We start from the raw sequence: 23,924 nt of genomic DNA on the forward strand, positions 1-23,924 counted from the left end.
CTCAGGATGGGTCCTCAGTGCTCTTCTGTGTGTTCAGCTGCTTAAGATCCTGCTGGTTATAGACTCTTCCTTCTCTCTTAACATTGTTGTCCCTCATCTCCCATCCCCAGAAGTCCATGTCCCCCACAAGATAACACAAACAGACTCCTTAAAAAAAAAACAGTATTTAGTAATGGTCCTAAAAAGACTCCTCGGGGAGCACTTGGGGGTGCCATCCTCTGCACCCAGCCCTTCAGAGAGCTGAGCTGGGCCAATGCTGGCCTGTACCTGTGCTAATGAGGGCAGCACTGTCCGGCTGGAGCAGCGAGCAGCAGCTCTGCCACCTCACCCCTGGGCTGCCTGCAGCCACCAAGAGCCAAGAGGGCAGGTGTCCAGGCACCAACACTGTCCATAAGAGTTCCCCATGGCTCTGGCTCCAGTCAGTGATATGTGCCAGCCTTCTGCCAGGCACTTTGGCCAAAGGAAGCTGCAGTGTGGAGTGGGTTCCCCATGCACTCCCCTGCCTGCAGGAAGGGATTTCCAGAGCACAGGGCCTCAGATTGCCAGGAGTGGCGTGCGTTGCTCCGTCACACAGGGAGGCAGGTCCCAGCTCAGGCCTGTCCCGTGGGGCAGGTGAGGAGAGGGCAGCAGGACACGGGTGAGCCAGTGCCTGTGGGGAAAGTGAGGCCACAGCCAAAAGGTGAAGTCTTGGTGCTTCTCAGCTCTGAGGAACCATATCCTGAGCTGCCACAATCAATGGCTGAGCTCCTCAGCTCAGATTCTCTTGGCAAAGGTGTGCTGGGCATGCCACCTTGTCACCAGACAGGGCTCCCGAGGCACAAGGCCCATGATGTCCACATCTTCCGCACCTTACAAAGCCCAGTGCAGTGCAGTTGTGGTATCAATGTTTGCTGTTGTCCTCTCCCCCAGCAGCCCAAGGAGAGCCCCTGTTGTCCCTACAACCCCAAGGGCTGCTGAGCCACCACCTTCTCAGGCAGGGGCTTCCCCAGGATTTTACCTTGGCACATCCACACCGAGGAAAACCTTCCAGTTATCCCAGCTGCCGTAACTGTAGGGGTTCCTGAAGACCTGCAGGACAGGGAGAGGCACATCACATCTGGCTCTGCCCCAGCCAGCCCCCGTGCCGTGGGCTAGGCTCACCTTGCCTTTCTTCTGCAGTCTCTGCCTCTCCTTTCTGTTGATGTGCCGCTCGATGCTCGTTTCCCCACGAGTAATGAGGGCAGCGTGCCACAGCGTCAGGGCACCCAGGGCCAGTGCCACCGAGCTAGGTATGACAAGGGACAGCAGGTGGAACACAGGCCTTCCTTCCCTGGCACTGCAGCTGGCGGGGGCTGAGGCTGCCTCCCCACACCCACAGCCACCTAAGTGGGTCGGCTTGTCTAATCTCCTGCGACAGACAAAATCTCCCCTGTGGCCCAAAAGCTGGCAGGGCAGCAACATCTGTGCTAGAGTGAGCAAGCCCAGCTACAGGCAGGTAGATGGCAAGCAATGTCACAGGCTTCATTCTGTTTTCCCCAGCCCCTGGGCCCCCTCACCTGCACAGGACCCAGAGGTAGACCACGCTCTTGTGGAAAGCTCTCTGGCGGAAGGTGAAGGTGGGTGGTGGGGTCTGGTAGTATGTCTGAAAAAGGACCAGATGGGGAGGATTACCCAAACTGCTTTACAGCTTGAAGCCAGACAGGGATTTCTGCACCCTTCCCTGCTGCAGAGCTTGGACAGCAAGAAAGGATTGCAGCTGGAACTAATGCAACAGCCAGGGTGAGGGGGAGGCAGCTGGGATAGCCACGAGACAGACAGACAGACACCCAGAGCTGGCACAGGTGTGAGGAACAGTGGGCTGGAGGTAAGGGGGCAGGGAGCAGCCATGGGCCTCGTCAGGACACTGCAGCTGGTGGTCATGGAGAGATGTGTATGTAGTGCTGCAGCTTCACCAGGAGACCATGGCCTGAGTAGCACATGCCAAGAAGCTGTTACCAACCCAAGCCCCTGGAAGCTGGGTGCAGAGAGGCAGACCCCAAGCTGCTGGAGGCATTGTCCATAGCAGAGCTGCCTGACCAGCCCCAGCTCTCTGAAATGTGAGATGAACATGGGGGCTGGTTCTGATGTGGGGTGCTCCTTGAGAACGGAGCCCCAAGCAGGACCTAGCCTGCACAGCAGCTCTGCTCCACACTGCCTGGAGCAGCTGGGGGGCAGGGATGTCCCACCTGGTTGGCAGCCACCTGCAGTCTCTCCTTCTCAAGCAGTTTCATTCTCTAGGGGGATGGAAAACAGGGCACCAGTTATGTGTCTCAGAGGAGTGGGACAGGGACCCTTCCCCTCATACCCCACAGGACCAGAGCAGCTGGGGGCCTTGCAGGAGGAGGAAGAGGGGAAGCACAGTCACTATATGGCTGGGGCTGGCCCAGCCTTGCTCTGCAAGCTCAGCCTGGGGAAGCCAGGCAGTCTTGGTGCATGGCAGGAGAAGCTGCTCACCTCAATGGCTGCGTAGGCATCCCGGAACATGTCCCAGCCGCTGATGCTGCAGTAAATGCAGCCCATGGTCATGAAAAAGCAGAAAGAGAAGAAGTAGCGGTGGTTGTAGTGGCCCACACAGTTGTTTAGCCAGGCTGCCTCTGGGGTTAAAGGTACATAACTGTGACAGACCATGGGTCCAAATCCAACCCAGGGCCCAGGGCAGTTCTTCTGGGCCCTGCTCCCATCACCCATTCCTATGCTGGCTGTCTCCTTGAGAAAAGGGGCTGGGAGAGAAGGGGGAAGCAGTGCTGCTTCCCCCCAGGAGTGTGCCATGGGTTAGTACTGCAGAAGGATACGGCAGTGGTGGTCCATCTTCAGCACACACCTGGGAGAGAGGAGACCGGTGCCAGTGTCAGAGCCAGTGCAAGGGGTGTGTTTGGGAGGGGACAGGCACCCCCCAGCCCTGCAGGCTACAAGCGACAGGGAAAGGAGGTGGCAGAGCACAGGGGAAGGGCCCCTGTCTCATACTGGGGCAGGCAGGGGGTGAGGAACAGGGTTCCAAAGGCTGCCCCAGGCAGAGGGAGGGTGTCCTACCTGTTGCAGATGCTGCAGTGATGGGTGCGAGCTGGCTTAGGGGCAATGCATTTCCTGCAGATGGACACACCAGTGAGGTCGTTCTTGGCCTGTGCACAGATCAGAAGAGATTTGTGCATCTTAAACACTGCATCTTGCACTCCTGCTCTCCTCTGTGCCACCCCACTGCCTCCCCGCTCTGCACTGCCGAGGCTAGCTTCCCCAGCTTAGAGGCATCCTGCAACAACATCACCAGGCTGTTCCCAGTGACCATCTGTAGCTCACGTGGTGCCTCACCTGTGGTGGGTGCCCAGGTGAAGTGGTGATAGCCATGTAGTAGTGGAAGACAATCATGATGAGGTTCCAGTGTCCATAGGCGAGGTGCCAGCATATCCAGGCAGGTGTGTAGGTCTGCAGGATGAGGGGCAGCAGGCAGATGTACACGATGGCCACAATAGAGCTCGTCAGCCCGATCACCAGTGCCACAAACACCTACAGGAAAGGGACCTGGTCACTGGAGTGGGCAGCGCCTGCCCCTTGCTGCCTGGGAAGAGGCATGGGCAGGACAGAGCCAGAGGAAACCAATCTGAACCACACACTGAGGTCCCAGCTCACTTCCTGCCTGAAGCACAGGCAGCCCTGAGCCCGTTGCCCCAGCACCACGCGCACCCTGCCCCACAGGGGGACTCACCACACCAAACCATCGGGTGACATGGTCCACCAGCCAGTAGACCGGCTCGAAGAGAGAGTCAAGCACCACATCGCCGTTGGTGAAGGAGTTGTAGAGCAAGGAGCGGAGGCAGAGGTGCCCGTAGTGCCACAGCTGCTCCACCTGCCGCAGCAGCCTGAAGCGCCGCCGCCGCCCCAGCCGCAGGCACTTGAGGAGCAGGCGCATCACGGCGGCAAACATCCGCTGCCGGCTCCTCATCCCCGCCACACCACGCCTGGGGGGACAGGAGCTGGGCGTGGGCAGGCCACCCTGCTGCCTGGCTGTTCTCGACGCGCTGATGCCGGCAGTGCAGCTCCCTGAGCTGACGAGGATGCCGAGCTGGAGAAGCTGAGCTCCTGGAGGCTGTGGGGCCGCTGTCGCCGGGATGTCTCTTTGCACGGAGCAGGGGGCACAGGCCCCTCAGCATCTGGGCTCAGGTGCTCTCTGGTCCCATCTCGTCTTTCCCAGCGGGGAGGGGGCCGGGGGAGTGACACGGAGAGTCTGACTCAAAGGAAACCAGAGAAGGCATGAACATCCAGGATGCTGGGCCATTTCCAGGGATGATTTCAGCCCTTCCCAACATGTTCATGAATAGGGGAATCCACACAACAAAAATGTGGATGAGCCAGTAAAGGATTATCCCTCCTCTCCTAGTCCCTCCCTAAAGTGAAGGATGCTACTTTCCTTCACCTCAACTTCTGGACCAAGTTGCTGAGGCCACCCTCACAGCTTCACAGCCTCACTCCAAGAGTCCCAACACTTCCTCTTTCTCCTCGCCTCCATCCTTGAACAGTGCCCCACACCAGCAAATGAGAGGCCCAGGGACAGCCCCGGGCCAGTGGTCCCCTGCCTGCTGAGCCCCTTGTCCTGCCTGAGAGCTTTGCTGGGAGTGACGAGGAACCCGATCTGGCTCAGCACATGGGAAAACGATCTGCAGGGCTGGGGGCCCCAGGCACCCGTGCAGGCAATACCCATCAATATTAAGCAGCAAGGCTGCCCCAGGGTCCTGCCAAGGCACGTTCTGAGCCTGGGCCAAGCACTCGCCCTGGCCTGGTGCCAGGCTCTGGTGCCAGAGCTCAGAGTCCCTCCAGCAGGGATCGTCTCTCTGCGCTGCTGTGCCCACCAACACAGCCCCTGGGGAGCACCAGGGAGGGTAAGGGCAGAAGCTGCAGCATCCAGATGGGCTGCCCAAAGGAGACAGGGCTCTCCCCCACCCTGCCTGAGGAGTGTGGGGTTGACCCCAAGGTTGGGATGTGCTGGATATGAGGACCCCAGACCCAGCAGCCCATTCCAGGTCACAGGCAGGGCTCCTGCCCTGGTATGGGAGAGGTGGGATATGCAAACGGTTTCATCACTCTCTTCTCCACATTTCCCCTTTGGTTTGCCAAAAGCTTTTCTTTGAAACTCAGCAGGTGCAAAGTGGAGCAACAACTTCCTGCCGTGCAGCCTTTTGGTGGCACACATCCCTGTGCTGTGAGTGTGGTAAAAGACAAAATACTGCAGCCAGAAGCAGGTGTTGAGGTCAGCCCTTTCCTCCAAAGACACAGCACCTTCCTGCCCCCCGAGAACCTTCCTCACCTACAACAGTGGCAGCTGCTGGGCAGGGAACCCACAGGGGAGGCAGCCAGCCTGCTCCAGAGCAAGACCCACTGTCCCCAGGCAGCTGCCTGATGACAGCAGGACAACCACAGAGATGAGGCTCCAGTAGAGTCACAAAACTTTCCCCTGCCCAGCCGGGCACTGGGATCCAGCCCTCGCCCTGCCCATGGCCGTCCCCACATCCCCGCGGGGCACCGAGCCCATGGGAATGGGACAGCAACCACCAGCACAGACAAGAGCACTGCCAACCTTACAGCCGAGGGGTGGGGATCCTTGGATTTGGCCCCACCCCAGGCAAAGAGGAGGCCTTCCCGTGCCAGCTCCAGGCACCCAGGCGCAGCCCTGTGGCACCCTCCGGTGGCTGACAGCGCCCGGCTCCCCCGCTCAGCAGCACCCAGCCCCACAGCGCCAAGACACTTTCCGCCATTCAGCCCCATCCTCAAAGGCTGCCCTCGCCTACAGCCCCATCGCGTGCAGCCCCGAAACCCCGGCCCTCCCTGCCCCGCAGCATCCCGGCCCCTCCAGACCAGCAGCATGCCCCCAGTGCCTCCCATTCCATGCTCACCCTATGGCCACAGACCCTATGGCCACAGACCCCACGGCCTCCCGGCTCCCCACAGGCACCTCCTGCCCCACAGCACACGGAGCACCCCCATCGCCTCCCGGCCCCCGCGCTCCCCGCCCCAGAGCACCTCTGTATCACCGCCCAGCCCGCCCAGCCCCACGGCAGCCACAGCCCCCACAAGCCCAGAGCCTCTCGCAAGGCCCTGACACCCCCACCCGGCGCCGCCGACCTGGGCCCGGCGCCCGCCGCCTCCATGCCCGGGCCCTGCCGGCCCACGGGCAGCGCCCGCGCACGGCATGCCGGGAACACCGGCTGCCGTCAACCGGACTACAGCTCCCAGCATGTCTCACGCCGGGTAGGCGAGAACCAATAGCCGCGACGCTTACAGGGCAGCATTGAAGTCTGGAACCAATAGGGGAGGGCTTTCTGGTGATGCCCTGTCGGCAGCGGGCATGGCGCCTCCCGCACGCTACTGCGTCCCTGGTGAGTGCGGCCCGGGGCGGTGCGGGGCTCCTGGGGCTGGGGCTGCTACTGCCCGGAAAGGGGACTCCTCTCCATGGCCTAGGAGAGGAGTAGGGGACGAGGCAGTACGGGGGAGTTTGTCCCGGGAATGCCCCGCACTAGGCCGGCTGGGAGCGAGCGCTGTGTCCGGGGCGGTCCGGGGCCGGGTCTCCGGCAGCCCCTGAGCCCCTATGTCGCAGGTGAGCGGCTGTGCAGCACGGAGGAGGCCACGGCTGGCAGTGGCACCTACACTCGTCATGGCTTCATCTTCTCCTCGCTGGCGGGCTGTCTGGAGAGAAGGAATGAGGACAACGAGGTGGGCGCGGCCGCGGCACGGCTGCTCCTCCCCAGGGCTCAGTGCTGTGCGCCCAGGCTGCACAGCCTCCCTGGAGACTGGGCTGCCACGGGGAATCGGACTCCGATGGGGCTCGGCTGGTGATCCTGTGCACGAGCTGTGCCCTGTGCTGACCCTCGTGTCTTGCCCTGCAGCTGCCCGTGGTGTCGGTGGTGAGAGACAGTGAGTCCCAGCTCCTGCCCAACGTGGGGGCTGTGGTGACATGCAAGGTGGGGCACTGGAGCGCTGCATTGACTCTGTCTCCTACTGAACTTTGTTCCTGCACACGGGTAGGGTGGGGTGAGGAGTCCCTGAGCTTCTTAGTCCCCTCTGTACAACTCCCACCAGGGCAGGGGCAGCCCAGGGGCTCCCTTGAGTCTCTCACTCACAAAGAAAGTGAGTATTGGCATGAGGGACACCTGCCCTGAGACTGAGGTGGGCTTGAGGGGACAATTTTTTTTGCTCTCCTTCCATAACTCTTTCTGGGGCAGGGAGCATGCAGGTCAGTGCCTCAAGCGGCTTGTAGAAAGGATGACACAGACCAGGGATTAGTTTTCTTATGTTCCTGGTGGTGGGAGAGGGACTGGGATCACTGCAGGTCTCAGCCTTATTCTGGTGCCTCGAATTGCACAAGTATAATCTTCCTCACCTGGCTTGCTGCCAGGTGTCCCACCATTGCTTGGTCACAAGGTGGAGGAGGCCAAGTGAGACCTGAGCTCCCCGTGCAGCCCTGCCTGCTCCTTGCCCTTTCCCTGCCTGGACCACTGAGTCCCCTTTTCCTACATGCAGGTCTGCAGTATTAACTCTCGCTTTGCCAAGGTCCACATCCTGTATGTTGGCTCCACGCCGCTGAAATCCACCTTCCGAGGCACCATACGGTAGGGAAAAGGTTAGGATCCCCTCCCTTCACGGGGAGGAAGGCTGTGGTGGGCAGTGCAGCTGGCTGCCCTGAGCTGGAGCTCTGCCCTGAGCACTGGGCTGGTGTCCAGCAGGTCCTGCTGAGCGCCCAGGGAGACTGGGACAGCTTCTGCCACAGGCTGTTGAGTTGTCTGTGCTTATTGGCACTCAGATCTCTCCATCTCCTTTTTTAGGAAAGAAGATATCCGAGCCACAGAGAAGGATAAGGTCAGTGAGCCACTGCCAGGAACTGTTCTATACACGTTGCTCCCTAGTTTCTGCTTGTGGGGCCCTGTCCCCCCACTGACAGCAGCCTGGCACTGTGTGGCATTGCCTGCTCTCTCCTGTGCAGGTAGAAGTGTACAAGAGCTTCCGCCCCAGTGACATCGTCCTGGCCAAAGTTGTATCCTTCCCCCTCAGGGACAGTGGGGTGGCTCAGGCTCCCTTGTGGAAGTCTTTCCCTTAACCTCTGTCCAACCAGATATCCCTGGGGGATGCACAGTCCAACTATCTGCTGAGCACAGCAGAGAACGAGCTGGGCGTGGTGGTGGCACGCAGTGAGGCAGGTAGGGGCAGCACAGGGACAGAGACAGGCTGAAACAGTGCTGCCTCATCCCTGCCTTAGGGGCAGCTGATGCAGCTGCCTCCCTCTCCACATGGAGGAGTGCAAGCTTGGGAAGGAGCAGCCCTGATGTGTTGTGTCCCCAGGGGTGCAGATGGTGCCCATCAGCTGGTGCGAGATGCAGTGCCCACGGACACACACCAAGGAGTTCCGTAAAGTGGCCCGGGTGCAGCCCCAGTTCCTGCAGACCTAACACCTGAGGGGGCAGAGGGCTGCAGCACTGGGGCCTGTGGAGCCAGAGCAGTCCCTGGGTTCCCACCCTCTTCACAGGTTCAGCCAGGCCTCCACTGGCAAGGACAGGTTTGCTACTTGTATAATAAATTTTTTTTGAGAGCTTCCTGCTTTATTCTTTACAGTCAGTGGGGGAGCCAGATATCTACAGCACTCTGATCTGGTTCCTGCAGCACGGCAGGCGAGGGAACAGCTTCCACAGCACCAGGGGCAGAAGGAAGCACATTTTCAGTGCTGGTGAAGGGGAGTGATGGAGTGACACCAACCACACAGAGCGCTGGGCTACACTGGAGTCAAGCCTGGAGCAGAGCCTGTCTCAGCACACCACTAACCAGTGTGGGCGGTGGCTGAGAGCAGCCTGGGGACATATCTCCTCAGGCCACACTTGCATGCCCTGCTCTTTGGGACGAGGGTGTGGCACACACAGCCCAAAAACCAGAGCATGGCAGGGTATCACTCTCTCGGGCAGAGATTGCAGAGCTGAGCTTTGCTCTTTGAGCCTGGCACAGCTTCTGCACACTCATGTGCGTGCCCAGCAGTGACTGCTGCATGTGCACGTGCTGGCAGCATGGAGCCCACATGGCCCAGAGACACGTGGACACTTCCTTATTGCGCATTACTCCTTTATTGAACTGGAACAAGACAGCTGCTATGGTTGGACAGTTACACCGACCCTGTGCAAGCCCAGACTCACAACACCGGCAGGAGGGAGGCCACAGTGACAGGCCACGTACACACATGAGGGATGGGACACAACAGCACCTGCTTCACCAGCAGGCTGAGCATGGGAATCAGCTGGGGGAAGCATGGTGCAGACACACACCTCCAGGCAACAGGCTCCCTCCCTCACCCTTGTCTGAAGGCAGTATAGTTAAAGCAGGGGCTGGCAGAGCTGGGCCCAGAGTCATGAGTACCACCCTGGGGTGCTGTACCACGTGCACCAAAACACAACCCTTCCAGTGGCATCCCAGTCACTGTGCCACGCACCCACGAGGGGATGGGGTACCCACCTTGGTCACTGCCGGCACTGCACTTGCCTCACTGCTCCCAGGAGGACTAAATCAAGTGACAAAACTACAGTAAACAGGTGATGAGAGCTGCCAGGGATGCAAAGCAAAGGAGGAGCCTGGCATGGCAAGGGATTGCTTGGCCTGTCCCTCTGCAGACAGGGTCTGAGGGTTGGGATCACAGCATGGACAGGTGTGGGGTCACTGCCTGGCAGAGACAGGGCTCCCTTTCACACCAGACCTCCGTGTCCAGCCCTCGCCCTGGAGCCCCCAGGCTATCTGCAGAGGGGAGCCTGCTCTGAGGGAATGGGCCTAACCGTGGGGAGCACCTCCAGCTCCACAGCTCTGAGTTCCTACAACTGTGGGGGTGTGAACAGAGGGGTGGGGGATGGCAGGGGGCTCTACTACGTGGTGCTCTGCTGCCTGCCCTCACTTCTTGGCCTTGCCCTGAGCAGCAACGGCCTCCATGGCCTTGCGCACGGTCTCCTCATCCCCCAGGAACTGCATGGGCTTGACAGGTTTCAGGTTCTTGTCCAGCTCGTAGACAATGGGGATGCCAGTGGGTAGGTTCAGCTCCATGATGGCCTCTTCTGACATGCCTGCAAACACAGCAGTGCCGTCACTCTTGCACCTTCCCACAGTGGCAGCTAGGGAAGGAGGGGTCCCTGGGATGTCCCTGCAGGGGTGACCTACCTTCCAGGTGCTTGACAATCCCACGCAGGCTATTGCCGTGAGCAGCAATGAGGACTCGTTTGCCCTCCTTGATCTGTGGGACGATCTCCTCGTTCCAGAAAGGCAGAGCCCGGGCAATGGTGTCCTTCAAGCTCTCGCACGTTGGCAGCTGGTCCTCTGTCAGGTCGGCATAGCGGCGATCCTGGGAGAACAACCGTGCTCACACAGCAGCCCAGTGCCCCCCATCCAGTGTGGGAAGAAGGTGGCAAGATTTTATCTCTCCCCCAGATTCTCTACCTGAGGACTCACTACGTGTAAGCAAAGCCAGGCTTGGAAGCACGAAAGTGCCTTTGAGGTTTGGAGCTGCAATGAGCCACAGTCAGGGCCATGAGCCCTCTTAGGATAAGTCATACATTGCCTATCTGGGCAAAGAAATCAGATCAAACATTTATCAATGGGTCATGGCACTAATGATTAACAGAGATATTGTGCCCTCTTCTTTGGATCTGTCTGTAGAATGCTCAGGGGTTCAACTCCACAGGGAGGAAGCAGGATAAACTCAGCCTGAAGTCTATGAGCACCATGCACAACAGCCCCAGATAACGCAACAGAGACACACAGGAGACCTTATACAGGAACCCAGGCCATGCTGTAGGTAACTTTTAAGAGACCCTTAGCGAGGAAGTCAAAGAGCAACGGGTCTTACCTTTGCAATAGTGCTGTAGAAGGGGTGGTCAGACTGCATGGGAGGTGGAGGGATGTCATAGGAGCGTCTCCAGATCTTGACCTGCGCCTCACCGTGCTTCGCTGCTGTCTCAGCCTTGTTCAAACCCGTGAGAGCCCCATAATGCCTCTCATTTAGGCGCCAGGTCCGGATAACGGGTAACCACATCTGATCAATGGCATCCAGGACGGTCCAGAGAGTACGGATCGCCCGTTTTTGTACCGAAGTGAAGCAGATGTCGAACTCATAGCCGGCATCTAGAAAATACGGGGAAAGGGGGAGGCGGGGGAAGACCAGGAAGGTGAGTGGCCGGCCTTATGCAATCGGTGAAAAGGGCAAGGGCGGCGGCCTCACTGCACCGGTACGGGTCGCGTCCTCGTCTTCACAGAAAGCGGCCGCGGCCAGGACGCGACCGGTACCAGATAACGAACACACTGCGGTACCTACGACTCACCCAGCAGCACTGAACCCCCGACCCGGTACTGGAGGCCCTCGCCCAGCATCGGAGAGCCCCAAACCAGCACCCGTTAGGCTCGACGTTGCCGCACTAGGCCGCATCCCGTTCCCCCGTTCCCCGCGACCCCCCTCTTGGCCGGCACCCCCTCCATGGTCCACCGGTACCTCGGAGGGCCTCGCCACCGCGCCGCGCCTCCTGCTGCCCGGCGGGGCTGAGGTCGGCGTCATACCACCCGCTGAAGCGGTTCTCGAGGTTCCAGGCGCTCTCGCCGTGGCGGACGAGGACGAGCCGGTATGCGGCGGCCATGGCGGGCGGAGGGACCGGGGCGCGCTGCTACTCACGCCGCTGCCGCGCGCGATTAACGCCCCCGCTCGGCCCCGCCCCGCCCCGCGCGCCGCCCGTGGGAGGAGGGAGGCGCATGCGCTGAACGCGCGCCAGGCGGAGGCGCACGTACCACATGGCGCGGCCGCGAAGGGCGGTGCGACCTTCAGGGCGTGGCGTCACCGTGACGTCACGACACACAGTAATACGTAACACGTGACTCCTCGGCCGGGGCTACGGGCTAGGTCTAAGCGGTTTCACACGGCCGCGGCTCGGGCACGGGGATGTTTGGTGGGCTCTTGCCGGTGGCTGGCCCTGGGCCCGTCGGGTCTCCCAACTCTGCCCCGACTGGGCACGACCCTGCTGAGCTCCCCCGACACCGCTTGTCACCCGCTTGGCCGGCACGCGGTCTTCCCTGAGGGCCGCCCTGACTCAAGATGGCGGCTGGCGCCGGAAGCGGAAACAGGGTTGTGGGCGCGGCCGCACGTGGCGCCGGGTCCAGCATGGCGCGGAGTGGGAGGCTCCGCTCGGGAGCCGCGGCCAAGCTGAAGCGCTGGCGGAAAGGCCACAGCAGCGACTCCAACCCCGAGACTCGCCAGCATCGTTTGGCTGCCCGCAGCCGCTTCTGCAGCCGGCCGGCAGGTAAGGCAGGGGCAGGCGGCTCCTCCTGTGCCCGGCTCTTCCAGGAGGGGTGTAGGGCCGCGGAGGGCTGCGGGGCGAACCCTGGGGTCCTCCGAGAGCTGGGGCTGGGGCAGGAGTGAGAGCGGAGCCGCTGACAGTTCCAAGGTAGGCGGAGGCAGCAAACCGGGGAGGAAACTGAGACCAAGGCGCAAGGAGTTAACCTTGTAGTGACAGCAGGCCTCAGAAGCGGAATGGGGCATCGCATGGTGCATCATATCTTTAAGTGTTGCTGTGGTGTCTGGTGTGATGAGGAACGTGACAAACTAACATTCAGCTGGCCATATGATGGGGAAAGTAAACCAAAAGTGTGCCAGAGGACTCTGAGAGCACTGGCTGCTCCTGGCCAAGGAAATATTTTTCGTGCATCCTATGCAGATGCCTGGCCAAGAAAATCTCATCTCAACATCTCATGCAGATACAGGCTGATGGCTGGGACTCACAGGAACATGCAGCATCTGTCCTGGCTGTCTGGTTGCTAGGGCTTCAGGTGGAAGATAAGTAGGGCAGAGTACAAGAAGCATCTCAGTGTTATTAAAGCCTTGGCACACCGGCATATATTTGAGTGGACATGATGCTCTCTGTCATCAGAGATGACTGGACTGTGCTCTGGTTTCTTTGCACAGGAACAAGGAGCTCTTTACAGTTATTCTTGTGGTTTTGCCCACTGGGGCAAAGCAGCACCTGTATTCCACGTGCTGGATATGAGCTCCAGCCAAGCCAGTCTGGCTGGGAGGGGAGGGGAGCATGGGGGATTTCGGGGTGAATGGTGGAGCAGTGTGACTCCTCAGTTCTGACACGTCTCTCACCCTGCAGAGAAAAGTAACCTGACGGTGGACGCAGTGAAGCTGCACAATGAGCTGCAGTCGGGGTCCCTGCGTCTGGAGCGGGCGGGTGACAGCGCCCAGCGTATGGAGGAGGGCAGTGCTGAGGAGGCTGCCACAGAGAAATCCTCTGGCACCTTTCTGAGCGGGCTGAGCGACTGCACCAACGTCACCTTCAGCAAGGTGCAGCGCTTCTGGGAATCCAACTCTGCTGCTCACAAAGAGGTACGGGCAGAGCAGGGCTGGGGAAGGGGGGTGTCTGGGGGGATGGCCCCTGGCTGTGAGGCTGAGAGGTGCTGACCAGCTGTGCTGGCTGCTCTCAGATCTGTGCCGTGCTGGCAGCTGTGACAGAGGTGATCCGCTCCCGAGGTGGCAAGGAGAGTGAGACAGAATACTTTGCTGCACTGGTGAGTGTTGGTTGTGTGGAAGGGTGTGAGGGGAGCTGCTACTGGCAGCGTGGGTGGGCTCTGAGAAGGGATAGAGAAAGGTCTGTGCTTGTAGCCTGAGTGGCTTTGTTCAGCAGAGATGCTGTTGGGCTGCTCCTGGTTTCTTTTCCCCCTCCCCAGGGGGTGGGGAAGGGCTGGCCTGGTGTGACCCCCTGCACCCCATCCCTTAGTCATCCCTTCTGTTCCCAGATGACCACGCTGGAGGCAGTGGAGTCCCCCGAGTCACTGTCTGCTGTCGCCTACCTGCTTAACATTGTCCTAAAGCGGTGAGTGGCTGGCAGAGAAGCAGAGACAGCTACCAGGCCCCAGCATGGAAAAGGGATTGGTGCTGTCCTCCCTCCCCAGGCTGGGGAAGGAATCCAGCTGGGATGAGCTGGCGATGCAGTCCCCTTTGTGACTACTACCAGCTGTCTGCTCCTCACCCTACTGATATGTCCCTTTCTCCTGGCAGGGTCCCGAGCCCTGTTCTTATTAAAAAGTTCTCAGATGCCTCAAAAGCCTTCATGAGTATCGTGTCCTCACAGGCCTGCAGCAGTTCCACCTCTGCCCTGAGATGGGTGAGTAGCCAAGAGGCAGCCAGCTATGTCAGCTCTCCCCGGGGTCTGCTGAGTGCTGGGGTCAAGGCTGCTGCTGTAGGGTGGTGCTGGGTGCTCGGCCTGAGGCCCTTGCAGTGAAAGGAAGATGTCTCTGTGGGGTGATGCTAATGTCCCTGCTGCTCCCTTGCCACAGGTCCTCTCTTGCCTGGCCACACTGCTACGCAAGCAAGACTTGGCAGCCTGGAGCTACCCTGTCACCCTGCAGGTCTATCACGGCTTGTTGAGCTTTTGTGTTCATACCAAGCCCAAGGTGAGAGCCCAGTGCTTCTGGCAGAAGATGATGCTGCTCTGGGGGGTTGTTTCTGGGGATGGCTGTACCCCTGGGTCTGTAGTTTCTGCTCACCTGGGCTCTTCTTCCTGCAGGTGCGGAAAGCAGCGCAGCATGGCGTGTGCTCTGTCCTGAGGGGCAGCGAGTTCATGTTTGGTGATGCAGCCCCTGAGCATCACCCTGCAGCACCCTCCACTGCCAAGTTCTGTGTGCAGGAGATTGAAAAAGCTGGAGGTGTGGGGCACTGGATTATGGAGTCTGTAGCTGCATGTGGGGGACTCTGCCACTGTGGGAGAATAAGGACTTGGAGGGAACAGGAGAGATTGCAGCATGCTGGATTGCTGGGGAGGGTATGAGATATCTTTGGGGCACCTTTGGTTTTTTGAAGCCTCCTCAGCCATTCCGGTGCTTTCCTGTTCCCAAAAGTTAGGGGAGTGTTCACCCTGTGTGTTCTGGAGTGTTCTGTGGGTCAGCCCCACTGCTATCATGGGGGCTTTGCCTTGGGCAGGGCTTTGCTGTGGTGTCCCACAGGCTCAGAGGTTGCTCTGCTCCTGTAGGTGCCAAGGAGGCCACCACCACCCTGCATGTCCTTGCCCTGCTGCGGGACGTGCTGCCCTGCTTCCCTGCAGCTGTGGTGAAGACCTGCTGTGAGACCTTGCTCCGAGTCATGACCCTCAGCCATGTGGTGAGTGTTCCCACTCCAGGGATGACAAGGCCAGACCCTTTCCCCATGGGCTACACTCTGAAAGGGATCAGATTCTCTCAGCTGTCAACTGGGAGCCTGGAAATGCAGGATGCAAATGGAAAAGAGCCCAGGACAGCTTGCTGTCCTGACTGCTGTGGAAGAGGGAGGCTATGCAGACCCAGCATAGTTGCAGTAGTGCTGAGTTTTCCAGGGCAGAGCCTGCTTAGGGATAGGGGGGACTGGGTTCAAAGCAGAGCCCCCTCTCCTGACACCATGTCCTTTGCAGCTGGTGACAGCGTGTGCCATGCAAGCTTTCCACAGCCTCTTCAGTGCCCAGGCCAGTGTGGCCTGCCTGCCAGCTGAGCTCAATGCCCAGATCATCACTGTGAGTGTGGGCTACCAGTGTGGGGAGGGACAGAGCTGGCAGTTGCACAGCACCCACCCACCCACCCAACCTTCTGCTTCTGCAGGCTCTCTATGACTATGTGCCCAGCACAAGTGACCTGCAGCCTCTGCTGACCTGGCTGTCCACCATGGAGAGGGCTCACATCAACCTGGGCAGGTGCAGATGGGGGCCATGGCTGGGCGAGGGGAGAGGTGCCTGCTTGGTCTCTAATCTGCCTTTCTTTCCTCTCCAGGCTGCAGAAGGACCTGTGCTGGGCTCACCTGCCCCGGCTCTTCACTGCTGCCATGAACTGCTTCCTCTCCCCACACTCCCAGGTGGTGTCAGCAGCAGCACAGACCCTGGAGGTACCACACTCAGACACCTCTCCCTGCTTGGATACCCTGGGCCTTGTGGGGGGCTCAGCTATGGGGCTTGGGGCTTGCCAGCGAGTGGCGTGCCCCTCTGTGCCTGTGAGGCTGGGGGTTCTGTGGTCCAACACCTGTCCCATTTTTCCTGTTTGCCCTTGCAGACCATCCTGAGTGAGTGTATTTCTCCCCACATGGAGGATGTGGGCACTGTGTCTGCATCTGCCCCAGCCCCTGCTGCCTATCTGTGCAAGATGTTCAGGTGAGGTGCAGTGATTTGGGAGGGGCTGCCCATGGGTCTGGCTGAGCTCTGGCCAGCCTCTGGCCAGTCCTCAATGGGGTCTAGGAGGCCTGGTGGGCACCCTGAATACTGCCAGTGTGACCATCTTCCTTCTTCTCCCCAGATCAGTGGAGGAAGGGCTGACATACCGTTTCCATGCAGCATGGGATGAAGTTCTGCGAGTGTTGGAGGTCTTCTTTGAGACATGTGGGAAACAGTGCCATCCCATCATGAGGAAGGTGAGCCAGACTAAAAGGGCACAGATTCATCCATAGAGGCTGGTGGGGTGACTGCACTGCTGTCTGGGCTGCATTGCCCCCTCCAGCTGGAGCAGGGCCATGCTGTTTGCCCTGCTCTGTTGTCCACGTGTGGCCAGAGCATGCACAGCTCTGGGATGCTCGGCACAGGGACATGCAGGGCAGCTAGCATCCCTGGGCAGGAAGAGTGATATGTGCCAGCCCTGTGCACATGGCTGTTCTGTGACTGTCCTGCCACGTCCCCACAGTGTCTCCAGTCCCTGTGTGACCTGCGTCTCTCCCCACACTTTCCCTACACTGCTGAAGTGGACCAGGCAGTGGGGGCTGCTGTGAGCACCATGGGTCCCGAGGTGCTCCTGGAAGCTGTGCCCCTGGAGATCAATGGCAAGGAGTGAGTACAGTCACGGGATAGCAGCTTTGCAGCTGTTATGTTCCCGTTCATTCCCCATGCAGTGCTGCAGGTATGGCTGCTAGTCCTACCTGTGCCCAGCTTTGGGGCTGGGTGAAGGTGCCTTGTGCCCAGGAGCTGATGCTGGCAGTGCCCCACACCCTCCTAAACCATGCCTTTCCTCTCCAGGGAGACGCTGGATTTCCCCCGCAGCTGGCTCCTGCCAGTGCTGCGGGACAACGTGCAGGGTGCACGCCTTGGCTTCTTCAACAGCTACTTCTTGCCTTTGGCGGCTGCCCTGAAAAGCAGAGGTGAGGAAAGCAGCATATATTAGGGGTCTCAGCAGTCCAGGGTGTTCTGTGGGACCTCCCTTCTCTGCCCTGGGGTGGAACAAGGCTTTACAACGTCTTCTGCTCCACTCATCTCTTTTTCTTCTGCAGCCCTAGAGTTTACCCAGGCTGGGAAGAGTGTGGAGGCCAAGATCTATGACACGCTGCAGTGGCAGGTGACAACCAGTGCCTGGGAGCCTTGCCGTAGTGTACCCCTGGTACCAGGCTGGGGAGCAGTGGCTGGGGCAAAGACTGTGGCCTCCCACCTTTTCCTTTGCCTTCCAGGTCTGGACTCTGCTTCCTGGCTTCTGCACGCATCCCACAGATGTGCTGGGGGCCTTCAAGGGGCTGGCCCGCACCCTGGGCATGGCCATCAGTGAGCGCCCCGATCTCCGCCCCACGGTGTGCCAGGCCTTGCGCACCCTCATCCACAAAGGCTGCGAGACAGGTTGGGGGGAAACAGATCCTTGTGGGGGGTTCCTGCCACCTGTGGGAGGGGAAATGCTGATCTGTAGCCCCCTGTCATCCTTTCCCTAGATGCTGAGCGGGCAGAAGTGGGTCGCTTTGCCAAAAATTTCCTGCCCATCCTGTTCAACGTGTACAGCCAACCCGAGGAGGATGGGGGCACAACTGCTCAGCGCCGCTCTGTGCTGGACACTGTCCGTGCTTACCTGACCATCACAGATCCTCAGGTGAGGGGCCTCTGGGGCACTGGGGCAAGCTGTCCTGGCTCGGGCCAGAATCTCCCAGCTGGACTCAGTCTGATGGGGCTTTGGTGCAGGCCTAATTGATGAGGACAGGTAGAAAGGCTTTGACCAGAGAGCAGTCCTTCCTGCCTTCATAGGCAGGGAGACCTCTCCAACCCACAGTCTGGGATTTCCCAGTCTTGCAATCACATCTCACCCATCATGCACAAGCTCTTTGTGAATTTGTCCAGGTCTTTTTGGACTCTCTGGTGCTTCTGGTCTTCACAAAGTCCTTTTGCAAGTTGTTTGCCAGGTGGATTGTAAACTCTTGTAAAAGCACTCGCTTCAATCAGTTTTGATCCTGCTCTCTGTGCCTGCCCTGCAGATGGTGTGTGGATTCCTGGAGAAAGCCAGTGCAAAGCTGACCAGTCCTGAGAGCTCTGAGTTTGCCAGGTAACACCTGGGAGCTGATGCTAGTGGGTAAAACTCGTGGCATGCTCCTGGTGAGCAGCACTAGGGCATTGTCCTGTGTGGGCTTTGCCACCATTGTGCACTTGATGTGACCTGCAGCTGGTGTCCCAGCTCGGTTGGGATGTGATGCCACAGATAAAAGCTGCAGCTGTGTGTCCTTCTCTGCTGCAGACTCTCCATCCTGGACCTGGTAGTGGCAATGGCACCCTATGCTGATGAGCAGTCCCTGGACTCCTTGTACCGTACCATCCAGCCTTCTCTCCAGGTGAGTTGATCCTCAGCCCTGAGAGGAGCTGGGGCTGCAGTAGGGCACCTTCTGCTTTCTGACAGCTTGAACCCACACTCTAGGGACTGAGCAGCTGCCTTAGGGGATAGGTCTCTGCTGGGTGGTCTGGGGTCCTGGTGTCTCTTCACACACCATGGTGAGGGGCTGCCTTGACAGTGGGAGCATGCTGGCTGTCCCTGCAGAGCAAAGAGCGCAGCATGCAGAAGAAGGCATACCGTGTGCTGGAGGAGGTGTGTGCTGCTCCCCACGCTCCCTGCCAGGCCTTTGTCCACTCCCACCTCCAGGAGCTGCAGGCAGCGCTGCTGGACTCGCTCAAGAGCGCAGCATCCCCAGCCAAGAGGGTGAGAGCAAGGGCTGTGCTGGTGGTGATCAGCACTGCTGGAAGGGAAGGGATAGGGTGGGCGGCAGGGTAACCAGGTGTGTGTCGCTGGTGTACCAGTGCTGGTCTGTTTCTTTCCCCAGCCACGGCTGAAATGCCTGTTCCACATTGTGAAGCAGCTGTCTGCAGAGCACGAGCCTTTTGTCACTGCCCTGGTCCCAGAGGTGAGCAGGGTTCCTGTGAGGAGCTGGCTGGTTCTGGCTGTGGTAGTGGCAGCAGTGGTGACATGCTGTGTTCCTCCAGGTCATCCTGTGCACCAAGGAGGTGTCAGTGGGGGCCCGCAAGAACGCCTTCATGCTGCTCGTGGAGATGGGCCATGCTTTCATCCGCTTTGGGCCCACCCCTGAAGGTGAGCTTCTGTTCTACTTGCTCAGCCCTACGGCCACTCTGGCCCCAGGGAGGTCAGACCCAGGCCAAGCATTCTGCTGCAATGGTCCAGGGATGCTGCTGGACGCAGAGCGAGTCGGGCCCTGAGTCATCCCCCTCTTGCAGAGGCTATGCAGCGCTTCCTGCTCCTCATCTACGTGGGGCTCACTGGCTCGGTCACCATGATCAGCTGCACCGTGCTGGCACTGACCCGCCTGTTCTTCGAGTTCAAAGGTGAGCAGGAGGGCTGGGGGGACGAGGCAGAGCCCTTTGGTGAAGGTGGGTACTGGGAGGAAGCCATCTGTGGCTGAGTCCCACCGTGGTTACAGATCACCTGGAGTTCAGTGTGGTGGAGCAGCTCCTGCAGAACATCTGCCTGTTGCTGGCCTCCCGCACACGGGATGTGGTCAAGGCAGCCCTGGGATTCCTGAAGGTCACACTGCTCCTGGTGGACACCAAGCTCCTGGCCAAGCATGTCCAGACAATGGTGAGATCATGCACAGGGTGCCTCGAGGAGGGTGGTGGGCAAAGCTGTGTCTGCCTTGGGCAGACAGGAGCATCTCCAGCTGCACTCTGCCTGGGAGCCAAGGAAACAACCTTGATCTCAGTGGCTGAGATGGCAGTGAGGAGGCTTCTCTCCTGCATCCTGGCATAGACGTGCCAAAAAAGCCCCATGAACTAGCACCACCAAGCATGGACACCTCCCCATGGCCTTACCTGGGGCAGGCATGGAGAGATGGCAGCAGGGTGGACAAGGTGGCCACGCAGATAAAGATTGGGAGGCTGGGTCCCCAAGGCAGGTGTGCTTTGGTCTTGAGGGTTTCTGTCCTGACAGCTGGAGGCTGTGGGGAACCTTTCAGATGACATGAGGCGCCACTTCCGTATGAAGCTGCGAAACCTCTTCATCAAGTTCATCCGCAAGTTCGGGTAAGCCAGGGTGTCCTGGGGTGGTGAGGGAGCTGTCTGGGAAGCAGTGCACGAGAAGGTGGGTGCTGACTGCTCTCTGTGTGTTTCCTCAGCTTTGAGCTGGTGAAGGGGCTGCTGCCAGCTGAGTACCATAAAGTGCTGGTGAACATCCGCAAAGCAGAGTCTCGGAGCCGCAAGCAGCGTGCCCTGAAGAAGGCAGCTGCAGATATGGATGAGGAGGAGGCACCAGCACCACAGCCCAGAGGAGACAGGTGAAGATGGGCTCAGGGTAAAGAAAGAGCAGCCCCCGCAGGGGATTTGGCACTGCAGCTGCTCAGCTGGTGCTCCTAGAGATGCTGGAGACATCTCCAGGGCTGTTCCTCATTGTGGGGCAGGGTGCACCCCTGGGCTTAATCCATTTTCCATCATCCTTTCCACCTTTTGACCAGTATGGAGGAGATCCTGGCTGACTCAGAGGATGAGGAGGAAGAAGAGGAGGAACGGCATCGGAGCAAGGAGTGGAGGAAGCAAGCACGGCAGAAGGGCCAGGCATGGCTCAAGGAAGGGGAAGATGATGAGCCCCTCAATTTCCTGGACCCTAATGTGTCCCAGCGGGTGCTGGGTAAGGAGTGGAGCTTCAGATGGGGCTAGGGAGGGATGGATGGGGCAGGGGCTGCTGCAATGCACAGGGGCCCTGGGGGTTGCTGCCCCCAGAATTGGATCCTTCTCTAGGCCCTGACCCATTTCATTGTGAGCAGCCACCAAGCCAGGCTCCAAGCGGTCCAGAGGAGTGAGCCATGATTTCCAGATGTCTGAGGACGGACGCCTGATCATCCATGAAGAGGAGGAGGAGCTGGATGATGATGAAGGCAAAGGTACTACCCAGGCTGACAGGGGCCACTCTAGACTTGCTCTGGGTCTCTGAATGGTTTTCATCCTGCCACCTGCACGTGGGATCTTGGGGGGATGTGGGTGAAAGTGGCAGGAGTTGGTATGGCTTTGTGTCACACCAAGTGGCTCTCTTCTGGGCCACTGCCCAGGGGAAGCAGTCACCTACATCATCAGGAAGGTGCTGGTTCAGCAGAGGCACCCTGGTGCTGCCACCCCCACCAGGGGCTAGCACAGTACCAGGGCTCTGCCATGCCCTCATCACACACTGACCTTCTTATCCTGTACCATAGGAGCAGATGAGGAGATGGCAGATGTGCTGCAAGATGTGGGGCTCCGCAGTGTGAGTATGGGGCTCGTGGTCCTGAGGAGATGCTGGGGGAACTCATCCTCGCCAAACCACTGCCTGTGCCATGGCAGCTGCAGCTCTGCCCAAGAGGCCAGTGGGGACACCAGGCAATTGCCAGCTGCTTGGAGGGGTGCAAGAAGTTGTCTGGGATGGGGATGTGCTGTCTGGAAAGTCTCTTGGTGCTCATAGTGAGGAAGCAGGAGGTTGGGGGTCGATGGGAGGGCAGAACTGTAAGGCCAAGCCAGCTGCAGGGTTCCTGCTGTCTTTTTCTGCAGAAGAAGAGTCAGAAGCGTCGGTTCAGAGAGGAGCCAGACGATGAGGAAGCTGAGGGTGGAGCCTCTTCTCAGTATAGAGGTAAATCCTCTGCCTTTGCCCAGTCTGGGATCCCCAGAGGGCCAGAACCGTGTGTCATCCCAGAGCACATGGCACATGATTGCATACAGATGGTTCCTGAATATCTCCATTGTGGGAGACTCCAGAATGCCTCTCTAGGCAGTCTGTTCCCATGCACAGTTACCCACATAGCAAAGAACTTCCTGTGCATCAGTTTCTGCCATTGCCTCTTGTCCTATTACCCAACAGCAGTGAGCAGAGCCTGGTGCTATCCTCTTGACAACCTCCATTCAGATACTTACAGACATTGATGAGGTGCCCTTTTAGGTGCCTCTTTTCTGGTCTGAACAGGCCCAGCTCTCAGCCTTTTCCTCATAAGAGAGATGCTCCAGTCCCTTAATGCTTCACTGGACCATGAGCTCCATGTGTCTCTTATACTGATGAGCCCAGAACTGGACACAGCATTCCAAGTGCATCCTCACTTGGGCTGAGTTAGAGGGGCAGGACTTGCTGGCAAAGCTCTTCCTAATGCACCCCAGGACACCATTTGGCCTTCTTGGCCACAAGGACACTGCTGGCTCTTGAACAACTTGTTTTCTACCAAGGATCCCCATGTCCTTCTCTGCAGAGCTGATTTCCAGCAGGTTGGCCCCCAGTCTGAACTGGTGCTTGGGGTTATTTCTCCCCAGGTGCATTTGCCTTCATTAATTTCAGACAGTTCTCTACACGTTTCTCCTGAGATTTTACTTGTGGGAAATGGCCACCCCTCTGCTGTCCTGACACCAAGAGCTGGAGACAAAAGCAGGAACAGTTACCACAGGCTAGAACTGGGCAGGGGGAGGCCCAAGACCTCCTTCCAACGTACATTCTCTTTTCCAGCTGGAGGCTCTGGGATCCATCGGCCACTGAACAAGAAGCCAGCCTTTGGTGCAGAGTATAGATCCAAGGTGAGGGAGCCATGGGGTCGCAGGGTTTGTCTGTGGGGATGCTTGGACTTGCTGGGGCACGAAGCACCATTTTTATTGGGAGTCTGGTCCTGTAGCACCAAGGTTGGACGGGATCTCTGCTCCAAGAGGAGTTACCAAATGCTCAGTATCTCTGAACACTGCCAGCCCATTTCAAAGTTCCTGTCCTATCCTTGCTCAAAGCAGGTGTCTGTAGCATCATGTTGGTGGGAAATCAGCTCCCAGGGCAGTGTGCTGAGCTGGCACCCCACTGCAACACAGTCTTTGGGATAGTCAGGTGGCAGGGTTGCACTGGAATGGGATGCATGCATCTTCCCTGGTGCTGCATCTTCTCTCATGTCACTGTCTCCCACAGAAAGGTAAAGGTGACGTGAAGAAGAAGGGCCAACTCGACCCCTATGCCTACATCCCCCTGAACAGAGCTAAACTCAACAGAAGGTGAGGCTAACCAGGAAGGGCACAGGAGTGGGAACGGTTTTGATCCTGCATTTTGTTATGGGTTTTTGGTGGGTTTGGGAGCCTCCTGTCATCTGCTGTGCCACTCCTTGCGGAGTCTGGAGCAGCATCCCCATGGGTTAGGTGTGCCCAGTGCCTGCTCCAAACCAGCTTCCTGCTCCTTGCTCCCTGCAGGAAGCGGGCGAAAATGCAGGGCCAGTTCAAGGGCCTGATGAAGGGAGCCCAGCGCGGGGCCAAGGCCGGCCGCAGGAACCGTCTGAAGTCCCAGCGCTCCTGAGGACACGTTCCACCTGCCCCTGCCCAAGGACACAGCATCCTGTTAGTGGAACAGCTGGGAGTCCTCTTGAAGGTGACCTCCATTTGTTTGAGACTCCCTGGAAAGCCACTTGGGTGTATTATGGACTAATGGCCCTTCTGTGCCTGGTACAGGCATGGGTGTGTGTGTGTGAGAGCAAGGAATATGTAAAGAATCCTCTAGATAGATAAATACCCTCTGTTCTTACCCGGCTCAGATTCCTCCTCTCTCTCCTTCCCTTCAGATCTTGCATAACTGTGCTGTGCCTTTGTCCATGTGCAGAGGGCCCTGCTGCCGCTGCAGGGCTGCATCCTGCAGGGCTCACAGCAGCATCAGCCTGGACACGGGGCCAGAGCTCTCTCTCCGACACTGGGCTT

At 59.0% G+C, this 23,924-nt stretch overlaps 4 protein-coding genes across 9 annotated transcripts; 2 read left to right on the top strand and 2 right to left on the bottom strand.

The window, feature by feature from the left end:
- Positions 1 to 395: 395 nt before the first annotated feature.
- Positions 396 to 6,238, bottom strand: ZDHHC16 (zinc finger DHHC-type palmitoyltransferase 16). Of its 4 annotated transcripts, none has more exons than XM_071446278.1 (11): positions 6,130 to 6,236; positions 3,719 to 4,237; positions 3,325 to 3,519; positions 3,049 to 3,137; positions 2,811 to 2,839; positions 2,473 to 2,606; positions 2,205 to 2,252; positions 1,536 to 1,621; positions 1,141 to 1,264; positions 998 to 1,068; positions 396 to 649 (listed from the first exon to the last, which is right to left on the bottom strand). In XM_071446278.1, the coding sequence occupies exons 2-11, from the start codon at positions 3,953 to 3,955 to the stop codon at positions 535 to 537; spliced, it is 1,128 nt and encodes a 375-aa protein (XP_071302379.1). In that variant the 5' UTR covers positions 3,956 to 4,237; positions 6,130 to 6,236; the 3' UTR covers positions 396 to 534. The 4 variants fall into 4 exon arrangements, with proteins under 4 accessions (XP_071302379.1, XP_071302378.1, XP_071302380.1 ...); XM_071446280.1 differs by having other exon boundaries at positions 512 to 649; positions 1,146 to 1,264; positions 6,130 to 6,237; XM_071446277.1 differs by having other exon boundaries at positions 998 to 1,264; positions 6,130 to 6,238.
- A 34-nt stretch (positions 6,239 to 6,272) lies between these two features.
- Positions 6,273 to 8,587, top strand: EXOSC1 (exosome component 1). Of its 3 annotated transcripts, XM_071446284.1 has the most exons (8): positions 6,273 to 6,383; positions 6,602 to 6,717; positions 6,891 to 6,965; positions 7,525 to 7,613; positions 7,827 to 7,860; positions 7,985 to 8,035; positions 8,114 to 8,198; positions 8,341 to 8,587. In XM_071446284.1, exons 1-8 carry the CDS (start codon positions 6,353 to 6,355, stop codon positions 8,445 to 8,447), a joined length of 588 nt encoding a protein of 195 aa, XP_071302385.1. In that variant the 5' UTR covers positions 6,273 to 6,352; the 3' UTR covers positions 8,448 to 8,587. The 3 variants fall into 3 exon arrangements, with proteins under 3 accessions (XP_071302385.1, XP_071302384.1, XP_071302386.1); XM_071446283.1 differs by having other exon boundaries at positions 6,315 to 6,717; XM_071446285.1 differs by lacking the exon at positions 6,602 to 6,717 and having other exon boundaries at positions 6,318 to 6,383.
- A 504-nt stretch (positions 8,588 to 9,091) lies between these two features.
- On the bottom strand, positions 9,092 to 11,741 carry PGAM1 (phosphoglycerate mutase 1). Its single transcript, XM_071446281.1, has 4 exons — positions 11,510 to 11,741; positions 10,871 to 11,145; positions 10,186 to 10,366; positions 9,092 to 10,091 (listed from the first exon to the last, which is right to left on the bottom strand). The coding sequence occupies exons 1-4, from the start codon at positions 11,649 to 11,651 to the stop codon at positions 9,922 to 9,924; spliced, it is 768 nt and encodes a 255-aa protein (XP_071302382.1). The 5' UTR covers positions 11,652 to 11,741; the 3' UTR covers positions 9,092 to 9,921.
- Positions 11,742 to 11,859: 118 nt separating this feature from the next.
- Positions 11,860 to 23,759, top strand: RRP12 (ribosomal RNA processing 12 homolog). The gene is made up of 34 exons (XM_071446271.1): positions 11,860 to 12,308; positions 13,161 to 13,393; positions 13,492 to 13,575; positions 13,804 to 13,880; positions 14,066 to 14,171; positions 14,344 to 14,460; positions 14,574 to 14,712; positions 15,036 to 15,163; positions 15,450 to 15,548; positions 15,634 to 15,725; positions 15,802 to 15,913; positions 16,078 to 16,175; positions 16,318 to 16,432; positions 16,699 to 16,841; positions 17,028 to 17,149; positions 17,279 to 17,343; positions 17,453 to 17,615; positions 17,705 to 17,859; positions 18,239 to 18,306; positions 18,496 to 18,589; positions 18,793 to 18,951; positions 19,073 to 19,153; positions 19,233 to 19,338; positions 19,482 to 19,589; positions 19,685 to 19,842; positions 20,191 to 20,282; positions 20,375 to 20,533; positions 20,711 to 20,883; positions 21,020 to 21,136; positions 21,443 to 21,492; positions 21,774 to 21,852; positions 22,711 to 22,778; positions 23,152 to 23,234; positions 23,427 to 23,759. Exons 1-34 carry the CDS (start codon positions 12,104 to 12,106, stop codon positions 23,527 to 23,529), a joined length of 3,951 nt encoding a protein of 1,316 aa, XP_071302372.1. The 5' UTR covers positions 11,860 to 12,103; the 3' UTR covers positions 23,530 to 23,759.
- Positions 23,760 to 23,924: the final 165 nt, after the last annotated feature.

This window comes from Agelaius tricolor, unplaced genomic scaffold (genome assembly GCF_023055355.1).
Source record: "Agelaius tricolor isolate 1412-34295 unplaced genomic scaffold, bAgeTri1.0.p SCAF_22, whole genome shotgun sequence".
NCBI classification, from domain to species: domain Eukaryota; kingdom Metazoa; phylum Chordata; class Aves; order Passeriformes; family Icteridae; genus Agelaius; species Agelaius tricolor.